Raw genomic sequence first — 13,426 nt, 5'->3', positions numbered from 1 at the left:
ATGTTTCGTTGTTATTGTTTCACTGAGCGAGCGGACCCGCGATTTTTTTTCAAACGCTTTTTTGGTCCATCTGCGGCGGTAATAGGTTTTGTGGGCTTTGATGATTCGGCTGTACCTTTTTAGTAATGATTATTAAATGTTGTGAGGAAATCCTCCACCAATAATTCCAATAAGTAATCCAAAATGTATTCACCTCAGGTTTACGAAAGTAACTGTAATCAGATTACTCGTTTTTCAAATGTAACGCGAGCTGAATACAGTTACTTAATTTTTGTATTCTGATTACGTAACGCTGTTACATGTATTCCGTTACAACCCAACCCTGCCCATCCTATACAATTAACCATTGTTGTTCTCTACCGTCCACCAGGCGCCTTGGGGGACTTCTTGGAGGAATTAGATAATCTCCTCTCACACATCCCTGAAACTGGCCCTCCCGCTGTACTTCTCGGAGACTTCAACCTCCAGACAGGGAAGATAGACAAACTAACATCTCCACCTTTGCCTTCTCACTGTCTCCATCCCCACCAACTCATAAAGCTGGCAATGTCCTTGATCTCATATTCTCATACGGTGGAAATCCAAACACCATGACGACCTCCTAACCTATCAAATCTCTCCTCTCCTCTTTCTCTGCTTCGATCTCTCAGGTAAAAAGCACTTTCTTTCAAGATAAGATCCAATCTTCCTATTCCAATCCCAAAAAACTATTTTTTTGAAAAAAAGGTTGATTATATTCGCTCTTCTTTTTCTGACTCACCTTTACTCACCGCTGGGTCACCAGACCCTCCTTTCACCAACACACTAACCTCCTTTTCCCCTCTCTCTCCAAGTGAGGTTCTTACCCTCATTACCTCTGCCCGTCCTACCACGTGTCCTCTGGACCCTATCCCTTCAAACCTCCTTCAGACTATCGCTCCTGATATTCTACCGTTTCTCACCCATTTCATCAACACTTCTCTAACTTCTGGTCACTTTCCAAATAGTCTTAAGGAGGCAAGAGTAAACCCTCTCCTAAAGAAACCCACTCTCAACCTGTCTGATGTTATAAACTACAGGCCTGTCTCTCTCCTCCCGTCCCTGTCTTTAAACAACTCTCCTGTTATCTCCATCAGAACAACCTTCTTGATCCGCACCAGTCTGGTTTCAAGGCAGGTCACTCCACATAAACTGTTCTCCTTGCTGTCTCTGAGGAACTGCACACTGCCAAAGCAGCATCCCTCTCCTCTGTCATCATCCTTTTGGACCTGTCTGCTGCATTCGACACGGTGAACCATCAGATCCTCCTTCGCACTCTCCAAAAACTTGGAGTTTCAGGCACTGCACTTTCCCTCCTCACCTCATACCTCAAAGACCGTACCTACAGGGTAACTTGGAGAGGGTCAGAGTCCGAACCTTGTCAATTAACTACAGGGGTCCCTCAGGGCTCTGTTCTTGGTCCCCTCCTATTCTCCCTGTACACAAACTCGCTCGGATCAGTCATTAGCCCGCAGGGTTTTTCATACCACTGCTACGCTGATGACACCCAATTAATTCTGTCCTTTCCCCGCTCAGAGACCCAGGTCGTCGCACGCATCTCTGCTTGTCTAGCTGACAGCTCTCAGTGGATGTCTGCTCATCACCTCAAGCTCAACCTTGACAAGACTGAGCTGCTCTTCCTTCCGGGAAAAGATTGCCCCACTCTTGACCTGACAATCAACATTGGCACCGCTGTAGTTTCCCCGACTCAGACTGCAAGGAAACTGGGTGTGACCCTAGATAACAAACTGTCCTTCACTGCAAACATCGCTGCAACAACCCGCTGCTGCAGATACACGCTTTACAACATCAGGAGGATACGTCCCCAGCTGACCCAGAAAGCAAGGCAGGTTCTGGTCCAGGCTCTCGTCATCTCACACCTAGACTACTGCAACTCCCTCCTGGCTGGTCTACCTGCATGTGCCATCCGACCTCTGCAGCTCATCCAGAATGCAGCAGCTCGTCTGGTCTTCAACCTTCCAACATTTTACCACGCCGCTCTTCCGCTCACTTCACTGGGTTCCATTAATTACTAGAATCCACTTGCATACCATGCTGCGAATGGATCTGGCCCTTCCTACATCCAGGACATGGTTAAACTGTACACCCCACCGTGTGCACTACGCTCTGCATCAGCCAAACAACTCGCTGCACCGTCGCTGCGAGGGGGACCCAAGTTCCCATTAGCAAAAACATGTGGGTTTGCTATCCTGGCTCCAAAATGGTGGAATGAGCTCCCCATTGAAATCAGGACAGCAGATAGCCTGCGCAGACTGAAAACTCCTCTCTTTCGACTCCACTTCGAGCGATAGAATTACTAACAAAGAACTGCTAACAGAGCACTTGTATTAATAAAGGACTGGCTTATCTATAGCAGTTGAGTAGCACTTCAAATGTTTGGCTCTATGAAACCTGATGTACTTATATGATTCTGTTTTCTTCAAGGTTGTATTTTCCTGGTCGAATGTACTTATTGTAAGTCGCTTTGGATAAAAGCGTCAGCTAAATGCAATGTAATTTAATGACTAGCCTTTTCCTGGCCTCAAGCGAGAAACAGGACTTGTTCCTGTAGAAGAAACCTAGCCTAACCCTCCGTTTTTTAAGCGTTTTTTAAAAGTGAGACAATCATCAAGCCAGATACCAAGGTATTTGTAACAGGTAACCACTTCAATTTGTATTCCTTGCATAGTTACAATATCTAAAACAGGCTCTGGTGTCTTTTTAGCTTTTGAAAAGAGCATTACCTTGGTTTTATCAACATTTAAAAGAAGCTTTAGTTCAGAGAGCTGAGACTGAATAATGTTAAAAACAGCTTGCAATTCAACAACAGCCTCCTTAATGGAGGGACCTGCACAATACATCACGGTATCGTCCGTGTTACGTGCCGTAGTGTTTGTGTGTGTGTGTGTCTTTCTCTCTCTCTCTCCCTCTGATTCCCCAGGTGCAGCCTGATTGTCCCCAGGTGCAGCCTCTCCCAATCCTCAATCAGGGCCTCCATAAAGGACCTGAGGAAGGCTGCAGTCGCTCTCTCCTTCTCCTCTGGCTGCATGTGTGCATCATGTCTCTGTGTTCTTGTGAATTGTTAGATGTGCTCCATTTTGTGTGGAGCACGGTTATTTTGGTGTTTTGTTACTTCCCTTTGTACCCCTAGTTAGGAGGGAACGTAACAAACTAGGAACTCCTAACTCCTAACTAGGGGTACAAAGGGAAGTAACAAAACACCAAAAATAACCTGGCGAGAGAAAAAGGAGAGGAAACTGTCTACTGAAGCCACAAAGTGATGTTTTAATGGACAAAAGAAAAAGGGCTCACCAGCCAACTTGCAAACTAAAATAAACAATACACAAAAAGGTAAACTGGAGCACATGTAACAATTCACAAGAACACAGAGACATGATGCACACATGCAGCCAGAGGAGAAGGAGAGAGCGACTGCAGCCTTCCTCAGGTCCTTTATGGAGGCCCTGATTGAGGATTGGGAGCACCTGGGGAGAGGCTGCACCTGGGTACAATCAGGCTGCACCTGGGGAATCAGAGGGAGGGAGGGAGAGAGAGAGAAAGACACACACACACACACACACCGACACAAACACTACGGCACGTAACAGTCCGCATAAAAATGTAAGGTTGCTCCATCGACAATTTCACCTAAAGTATTGATGTCGATGGAGAATAAAAGTGGACCTAAAACAGAACCTTGAGGAACACCATTAGTAATGTTTAACCACTCAGAAGACAGCCCATCAAAATGAAGACATTGGGACCTTTCAGAGAGGTAGTTCACAAACCACCCTACTGCATGGCTGGATATGCCAATACTGAGTAGCCTCTGCTTTAAGATGCGATGATCGACGGTGTCAAACGCTTTGGAAAGGTCAATAAATAGTAGGGATGTCAGCGATTATTCGATTAATCGTTACAGTCTCCATAATCGAATATTATTTTTAAAAATCGATTTTATTTATATATTTTTTTATTATTATTTATGTTTTTTTTTTTTTTCTGGCTTAGTTTCAACCAAAATATAGACTAATGCTAATAATAGTAATAGTATTAACAATTGTAAATGGCCATTCACACCACCAGTTTGTTTTACTGTAAACTTGGAGGAAGCCTGCGTGCAGAGCAGACTGCTGCTGCAGCACGCAACACACCGCCCCCGCCCCCGCCCCCACCCTCCCTCACACATGCGACTAAAGATGAACAAAGCGGCAGGTAAAAAGAGTTCCTCCTCGTGGAACTACTTCGAACTTATAAGTACAAAGGAAGTGAAATGCAAGCTCTGCGAAAAGACGTTGGTCTATCACAGCTCAACCTCAGCAATGCGTTCGCATTTGAGTGCGAAGCATGCCAAAGAGATTACAAAGAAAGACGCAGCACAGCCGGCCATTACCAACTTCACTTCAAGGTGAAATTGTACGGCCTATTGTTCTAGTGCCTGCCATTGCCTTTTTTTTTTGAAGATGCGAGATGCACGCACACACAATAGGCTAATTATTGAATGTATTTCAATGCTGCTATTATTAATACAGGCTATATGATGGTGGTTTATTTTGGGGGGGGGGTCGATTAATCGATTATTATTCGCCAGGGCTGCCGAATAATCGATTTTGATCATGGTCAGTTTCTGGCAACCCTAATAAATAGAGCTGCTCAACTCTGCTTATTATCTAAAATACTCGCCACATCATTCACCACTTTCATTGTGGCAGTGATGGTGCTATGTTGCTTTCTGAAGCCTGACTGATGTTTAGACAGGATGTCATTTGTACATAAAAACACCTTTACCTGTTCACTCTGTTCACTAGGCGTTCAAGAACCTTAGCCAGAGCTGATAATTTAGAGATGGGCCTATAATTATTTAATAAAGTGGCCTCCCCACCTTTTAGTAGAGGCAGGACGAGAGCTGAAAATAGATAGAATAGCGATAGAATTACTAACAAAGAACTGCTAACAGAGCACTTGTATACTAATAAAGGGCTGGCTTATCTATAGCCAGTTGAGTAGCACTTGAAATGTTTGGCTCTATGAAACCTGATGTACTTATATGATTCTGTTTTCTTCAAGGTTGTATCTTCCTGGTCGAATGTACTTATTGTAAGTCGCTTTGGATAAAATAGAATACGCTGACTTCCACAATTTTGGAATTGTGTTCGTGCTGAGGGAGAGGTTAAAAAGAGTAGTGAGAGGTGGAGCAATAACATCTGCAGCTATCTTTAAAAAGAAAGGTTCTACGTTGTCCGGGCCAGCCGGTTTCTTAGGATCTTGCTTGGTTAAGGCTTCATGAACGACATCAACAGTAAAAGGAGTCAAACTAAAAGGGTTTTCCAAAACACGTTTTTCAGAGTCACAGACTGGTGTTCACAGAAGCAGAGTTAGTGACAAAATCAGAGAGCCACAGGACACAAAATGCTCATTAAAACAATTTAACATGGTGGCCCTGTCCGATATAGTGCCAGATGCTGTGGTAAGGCACGGAGGTAGCTCATTACGGATATCACCGGTGGATATCGATTTAATGGCTTTCTAAAATGTTCCAGGATTATTCAGGTTCTTTGTGGTAACTGACAGATAGTACTTTGATTTAGCACTTTTGACATGTGACGTGAAGCTATTTCTTAGCTGCCTAAAATGCAGCCATTCTACCTCTGAGCCTGATTGCCTAGCCTTTGCCCAGGCCTCGTTTCTCTCATGTAGGAGACTAGATAATTCAGCAGAAAACCAAGGATTGTCTCGTCTCTTCACTCTAAATGTACGCAGGGGTGCATGTCTATCAATCATTTCCATAAAACCAAGATAAAAATAAGACCATGCAGTTTCTACATCAGCACACAGATCCATTTGACCCCAATCAAAATCAAACAGATCATGCACAAAACCCTGCTCCACAAAATGTTTTTTGTCTCTCTTACTGATAATGCGAGGTTTACCCTTTAGGACTTTTGTGTCCCTAATTGTGGCTACAACACAGTGGTCACTCACATCGTTAGCAAATACTCCCACAGATGAGTATTTATGGGGAACATTAGTTAAGATGAGATCAATTAGGGAGGATTTATTTGGGGACTTAATGTTAGGGCGAGTAGGATTGTCTATAATCTGAGTAACATCCAGAGAGATACAAAGGTTTTTAAAATCCTCTGACACAGAAGTTAACCAGTCCCAATTAAAATCACCAAGCAGCACTATTTCCTTGTAGTCAAGTTGAGATTACATTTTTGCCAAAGAAGATAAAGACTCCTTGACAGCTGAGGGGGGTCTGTAGCAGCCCACCACCATGACCTGTTGACCCTTTGCTACTTCGATAGTTAAGGCTAAAAATTCTAGTTGTTTACTAATAGATTTGGAAACCATCTTGGTTACACAAAACTTATAGTTACAGTTCAGTGAGATCTCACTCTGCTCGGTGCATCAGGCTAACTCCCCCTTTCCCTCCCGCAGGTGCAGCTCAAGTCGGTGGTGGAGGAGCTGCCCAGGAAGCTGGAGACGGTGCTGGCCGAGTCGGGGTCCAACTTCAGCGTGGGCCAGAGGCAGCTGGTGTGTCTGGCCCGGGCCGTCCTCCGACAGAACCGCATCCTGGTCATCGACGAGGCCACGGCCAACGTGGACCCCGGGTACCGCTCGGCAAGATCTCGCTTCGCTTATTTTTAAGCTTAAATCGTTCGGTCTACAGATGTCCTTATTGTTACCCTGTCTCTCTACAGGACGGATGAACTGATCCAGAAAACCATTCGGGAAAAGTTCAGAGAGTGCACCGTGCTCACCATCGCTCACCGCCTCAACACCATCATAGACAGCGACAGGATCATGGTCAGTCCTCTCTTCAGCCTCAGTATACTATGATTCCTAAACATTATGTTCCATATAATTGATTACTGATTATATTGTTCTAAAGTAGTGCAGTCATTTAGTACATCAATATGTTATATCTGTCAAAGTACTGTCCATCTGATGCCACTTGGAGAGCCTGACTGAAGTTTTTGTTGTTATCCTGCTTTAAGGTTCTAGACAGCGGTACCATCCAGGAGTTAGACCGGCCCTTTAACCTGCTGCAGAACAAAGACGGAGCCCTCTACAAGATGGTGCAGCAGATGGGTCGGGCGGAGGCAGCCGCCCTGCTGAAGGCAGCCACAGGTGAAGAGAAAAGTGCATAATGAATATTATATGGAACTTTACCTTAGACTTTTTTGTTTTTGCCAAATTGATGATTTTTCTCACACTTTCAAAAGTAACTCGGGAGTCTGTCCAGCAGAACAAGATTTAGAGAGAAGGCTAGTCTGAGAAGACGTAACCTTTCTTTTATTTTGAAATGTGCAAATCAACCTGGTGAAGGACGTCTTTTTCTGCCACCATTTTATTTTCAGTTCTGAAGCTGTGCAGGAAAGTTAGAACTGTGTCTTTTAAAGTTGATAAGTCAACAATCATGTTTATCACATGTGAATAAGATGGTCCGGTGATGGTGTGGTACTTACTGTGCAAGGTAAGTCCAACTGGGACATCTTGAAATGGCAATGCAAACCGTCATTTTTAATCCAGGTTATTCAACTTTTAACTAAGTTCAGGTTTTAAAGTTGCTGAGTTGACGGTTAATGGGTCACCTCATAAGGGTAAACACTTTTGTGCAAATACACATGTGTAAAAATGTGGTGCTTGTCAATCGTGTGTTAGTCATCTTACAGTTATTAAGCTTTTTACATTTTTAATGTCTGTTTAGTTGTTTTTGAAATGCTGCTTTTTTCTTACTGCAGTAAAATGAGACCTATGATGTAAGTTTTTTTTATGCATTTAAAATCAGATCTCAGCCCAAAACAGAACTGTTTATTCTAAATGCTGGTGCTGTGTTTATTTCTGTGGTTTGTCAGTAGATGACTGAATTCATTCCAAATGGCAGGATGTTTGTGGAGAAAATATTTTCAATGTCATACCATTGATACTATGTGTCAGTTTGTTTTTTCTATTACCATTATGAACCATTACCACGATGATGGCCATATTGAAATAAAATTCCTTAAAACTTTCCTATCGTTGTTTTTATTTTTGAATGACCATTTTAGGTAAGCTTTTTTTTATTGTCTTTTTTTATTGCAATATTTCAAGTTATCTAAACCTTCGACCAACCAAAAATCTAAATGTACAGAAAATGTAGAACATTGAAATCTGTTCAGTTCTTTCAGCCTTTCATAATTAAAGGGCCAGTTTCGCAGTCAGTACAGAGTTTGAATAGTAACGTTTTTTTAAATGAACTGTATAATAAACTTTTTCCGAAAAGGCCTTTTTAAGAGACAATAATTCAATAAATTAAAATGACCAACAGGTGGTTATTGTATTTCCAAATTCCAAAAATATGAGGCATACCATTTGTACCAAGTTATAACAGTACTTACTGGTTTATGAAGATTAAGCAATCCCATGGTTTTATCCTCCATAACTCATAAATCAACCAACCAAATGTGTGCTCTACTGGGAACGATAGGAAACTTAGGTGTTTCATTTATTCAAATTAATAACAATGTTAAGAATTGCAAAACGTTTAGAGCCCTTTGCATTTACTTTACTATAATTAACAGACGTAAATGCACTGAATCTAGCAATCTTTAGATATATATATATATATAAACAAACGAAGAGTTCCCAGAATCCTCAGCTGTGTCATGCTAGCATTGTGAAACAAGTTAAAGGTAGTATTAAGCATCACCTGTTTGTTTTAGGTTCAATTAAACATTTGCTGCATCATAACTGGATATTTCAATATCAATCTGTTAAAGTCCAGTCCAGGGTTATTTTATATTTCCCTCCCCAGGTGATGAGTTGGAGCTGTGTGGCAAAGAACCATCTGACAGACTTATGTTACAATAACTAGTCTATGAAAGGAAACATGGTAATGTTTACTTCTTCTTTTTTTTCTGGGAATTAAATACTTGAGAAATAAAAAATATTTATTGTGATTGAAAGAACCTTATTATGCAAAATAAACATTTCATAAGTGAAATATTAAATAAGGATGGAATTTATATAGGATTATATACAATTGACATGTTCTTTGTGGTTTAGACCATGTATATAGTCGTATTGCCATAGAAGGAGATCTGGGGTTAACTTTAACGGACTACAGTACTTTCCCCAATTGTAATCAGCGACTACAAGCTGCATCAGCCGTTATGTTTTGTTCTATCGTTAGAGCTGCTGTTTGGACACACAGTATTTGGTTTGCTTGCAACCCAGTGCCAAGAACAGCAAATTGTGATAAGATTTATTTTCTTAAAATCAGTGTGTGAATGTTGTAATTCTCTGCTTCCATTGAGGAAGGAGATCTCCAAGATCATGAAGATGAAAAAACGAATCATGCGATTATATCTGTTATTTATATTTACTGAGTCTTAATCGTAATCAGAAATATTTCTCTTATCCTGGGGTCTATTGGGTTTCTTGCCAGTTGTTATATTTTAGAATAAAATGTGGTTGTGAGTTGAACTCCCACATTGTGCAATATTTTGTATCAATGTATCATTAGATCCAATAGCCAAAGATAAGTAATCAAAAGATCTAACAAAAATAAGGAAAGCACATCTGATCATACAGCTCAGAGTGATACGAGTCTGGTTTGAAGATCTGAGGTTATGTGTTAGATTCTTATTAGGTGCAGTAACTTTATGAGTCCAATTTCCCACAGTAGAAGAAAAAAATGTGTCCCTAACAACTATGAAGTGTGTTCAGTCATATAGCTCAGAGTGGAAGATGTGTGGTCTGTGGAGGTGAGGTTGTGTGTTTGGTTCCTACTTGGGTCGACCACAAAGAAAATGACTTTGAAAGGTTATTATATTTTGAGATGTCATATAGCTCATGGACTTATGAGGAAGCTCAGTAGAGCTGATGTTGTGGGTTCGATACTTGGCTTTTTAAAGTCTGATACTTGGGTTTTTAAAGTCCAATACCCATAATAAATGACTAAAATATGCAAAGGTCGTGACACAAAATCTACCAGAAATCTCAGATCTGATAGCTCAGAGAGATACAAGTCTTTTCTGAAACACTGAAGTCATAGGTTCGATCCTCATGAGATGCAGTGATTTTTCCAACCATGTTCTGCAGCAGGTTAAAGGGCCGGTCTAACTGTTGGATGGTTCCGCTGTCTAGAACCTTAAAGCAGGATAACAACAAAAACTTCAGTCAGGCTCTCCAAGTGGCATAATGCGGATGGACAGTACTTTGACAGATATAACATATTGATGTACTAAATGACTGCACTACTTTAGAACAATATAATCAGTAATCAAGTATAGGGAACATAATTGTTTGGGAATCATAGTATACTGAGGCTGAAGAGGCTCAGAGCAAATGGCTCACAAGGATAAAACACTGCCTTGAAGACTGGAGGTTGAGGGTTCAATGGTTTTTCAGGTAAAACATCTAAAATGATGAACTCAAATAAGCAAAGAGAGGAGTTTTTCAATTACATGTGTTCGTGCCTCAAGTGTATGACATACTATACTATTACTGCTTTTCAGACTTTACTATGGCTTTTTGAGATTTTCTTTGTATCAGAAAGTCTACCAAACACCAAGCCAAAGTCTCAGATCAAATGGCTCAGTGAGGCACACTATTGTTCAGAAGAACTGAGGTTTTAGGTTCGATCCCCAGGAGGTGCAGAGATTTATTTCAAATATAACACCCAAAGTGTAGAATTAGATTACCAACGGAAATGTACTGGCCCAGGTCAAATGGCTAACTGGGATAGAACACTGCCTTGATGGCCGGAGTTTCTTGGTTCAATTCTCTTTATTTGCACTGGTTTTCAGGTAAAACATCCAAAATGGTGTGAAAAAAGCATAAAGAAGAGTTTTTCATTTAAAAATGTTGGTGGCACAATTGTATGACAAGAACACTTTTTTTCTGATGGATTGCTCTATGACTTATTTTAGTTCCTTTTTTAAATGTTTCTTTGTGATATAATCTCCCAAACAATCCTTTCACAAATGAAATAGCTCAGTGGGATACAATGCTGCTCAGATGAACAAGAGTCTTGGGTTCGATCCTCATGAGGTCCATGCATTTTCTAAGTCTAACCACCCAAAGTGGAGAATTAATTTACCAAATGAGATGTAACAGTCACGGGTCAATTGGATCAGATTGAGCACTGACTGTGAGACTGAAGGTTGTCGGTTTGAAGATTTTCAGGTGCAGTAATCTTTAAGGCCCAAAATCCCAAATGAACAGGCCATAAACTCTACGAAACATTAATGCCTCAGGGCAGATGGCGTAGAGGGATAGAAGACACGTTAGAAAGTCTGTGGTTGTGTGTTTGAGTCCTAGTGATTTTTAAAGTGCTTTACTCAAAATTAAGAAGACAAATGCGCCCGGAGCACAGGTCTTCATCTATATGTATTGGTGGCCGGATTGGGTCTGTTCTCGGCATTAAGGCGCCCGTGTCGAGTTCAGGTCTGCTGCTTAGCATGTAAGGGGTTCAAGACTCGGAGTAGCTGAGTTAGGCAGAGTAATTGAGGCAGGTAGTTCATAGTAAGTGAGATAGGTAGTAAACAGTAGATGAGGCAGGTACTTCATAGTAAGTGAGACAGGAAACGTGGGGTAGGAGTGGAGTATAGCGTAGGGTAGGAGTATCGCATAGCACAGGAGAGGCAGGTAGCGTAGGGTAGGAGAGACAGGTAGCGTAGGAGAGCAGAACGACTAGATCAGGATTAAAAAAATAGCAGCACATCTTATTTTTTTGCTTTTTTCTGATTTTTGCTTCTTTTGGTCAAGAAAAATCTCAGAAATGTGAAATTTTTTGTGACATTTCTCAAAAACACCTTGATTTGCCTCAAACTCGGTGGGCACCTGCAGGGGGGCGGGGGCAACGCACACACCAAGTGGGGTATGTGTGCCCACCCGTTGGAACGACTTATGACCATTTCAAGTTTTCAAAGTCCAATTGCAGTAACAAGGCAAACCGCCACGGGGCCCACATTTCACACACATATAGGCTGGGGCCTAAGCTATCACCCAGACCAGGTTCTATATGGATGCCCACCGAGTTTGAGGCAAATCCCGTTTCCCTTGAATAACTTTTGCCAGGAAGCTCGGATAGGTTCGGGACCGATTTTTAGCCCTTCCCCCCTGTATGACCACCCACCCCCAAAGTTTACGCATTCCGCATCCAATGGTACCAAACAACGTGTCATTTGGAAGGTGTTTTCCGCAGCATCAAGGTGTGGGGGAATTCTGTTGGGCAGAAAATCTCACAAATGTGACAATTTTTGTGACATTTTTCAAAAACACCTTCCAAATGACACGTTGTTTGGTACCGTTGGATGCGGAATCCGTAAACATTGGGGGGGTGTACTCAAATAGGGGGGGGGCTAAAAATTGGTCCCGAACCCATCCGAGCTTCCTGTCAAAAGTTATTCAAGGAAAACGAGTTGTCCAGAATGTGCACAACCGATTTGCCTCACACTCGGTGGGCACATTCAGGAGGGCGGGGGCAACGCACACACCAAGTGGGGTATGTGTGCCCACCCGTTGGAACGACTTATGACCATTTCAAGTTTTCAAAGTCCAATTGCAGTAACAAGGCAGACCGCCACGGGGCCCACATTTCACACACATATAGGCTGGGGCCTAAGCTATCACCCAGACCAGGTTCTATATGGATGCCCACCGAGTTTGAGGCAAATCCCGTTTTCCTTGAATAACTTTTGCCAGGAAGCTCGGATAGGTTCGGGACCGATTTGTATCCCTTCCCCCGTGTATGACCACACACCCCCAATGTTTACGCATTCCGCATCCAATGGTACCAAACAACGTGTCATTTGGAAGGTGTTTTCCGCAGCGTCAAGGTGTGGGGGATTTCTGTTGGGCAGAAAATCTCACAAATGTGACAATTTTTGTGACATTTTTCAAAAACACCTTCCAAATGACACGTTGTTTGGTACCGTTGGATGCGGAATCCGTAAACATTGAGGGGGTGTACTCAAATAGGGGGGGGGGCTAAAAATTGGTCCCGAACCCATCCGAGCTTCCTGTCAAAAGTTATTCAAGGAAAACGAGTTGTCCAGAATGTGCACAACCGATTTGCCTCACACTCGGTGGGCACATTCAGGAGGGCGGGGGCAACGCACACACCAAGTGGGGTATGTGTGCCCACCCGTTGGAACGACTTATGACCATTTCAAGTTTTCAAAGTCCAATTGCAGTAACAAGGCAAACCGCCAAGGGGGCCACATTTCACACACATATAGGCTGGGGCCTAAGCTATCACCCAGACCAGGTTCTATATGGATGCCCACCGAGTTTGAGGCAAATCCCGTTTTCCCTTGAATAACTTTTGCCAGGAAGCTCGGATAGGTTCGGGACCGATTTGTATCCCTTCCCCCGTGTATGACCACACACCCCCAATGTTTACGCATTCCGCATC

At 42.4% G+C, this 13,426-nt stretch overlaps 1 protein-coding gene across 2 annotated transcripts in view; it reads left to right on the top strand.

The window, feature by feature from the left end:
* Window positions 1–8,035, top strand: part of LOC117546747 (multidrug resistance-associated protein 4-like) — a 35,268-nt gene extending 27,233 nt beyond the window's left edge. Inside the window, exons 28-31 of one of the 2 annotated variants that reach the window (XM_034217107.1) lie at window positions 6,460–6,632; window positions 6,723–6,828; window positions 7,020–7,152; window positions 7,247–8,035. In XM_034217107.1, the coding sequence (XP_034072998.1) occupies window positions 6,460–6,632; window positions 6,723–6,828; window positions 7,020–7,152; window positions 7,247–7,299 (465 nt within the window). In that variant the 3' untranslated portion in view covers window positions 7,300–8,035. Of the gene's footprint in view, window positions 1–6,459; window positions 6,633–6,722; window positions 6,829–7,019; window positions 7,153–7,246 lie in introns of those variants that run through there. The other variant, XR_004569069.1, reaches the window with a different exon arrangement.
* Window positions 8,036–13,426: the final 5,391 nt, after the last annotated feature.

Source organism: Gymnodraco acuticeps, unplaced genomic scaffold (genome assembly GCF_902827175.1).
Source record: "Gymnodraco acuticeps unplaced genomic scaffold, fGymAcu1.1, whole genome shotgun sequence".
NCBI lineage: Eukaryota > Metazoa > Chordata > Actinopteri > Perciformes > Bathydraconidae > Gymnodraco > Gymnodraco acuticeps.
The sequence above is the reverse complement of the archived record's forward strand: the minus strand, read 5'-3'. Positions and strand labels throughout refer to the sequence as shown.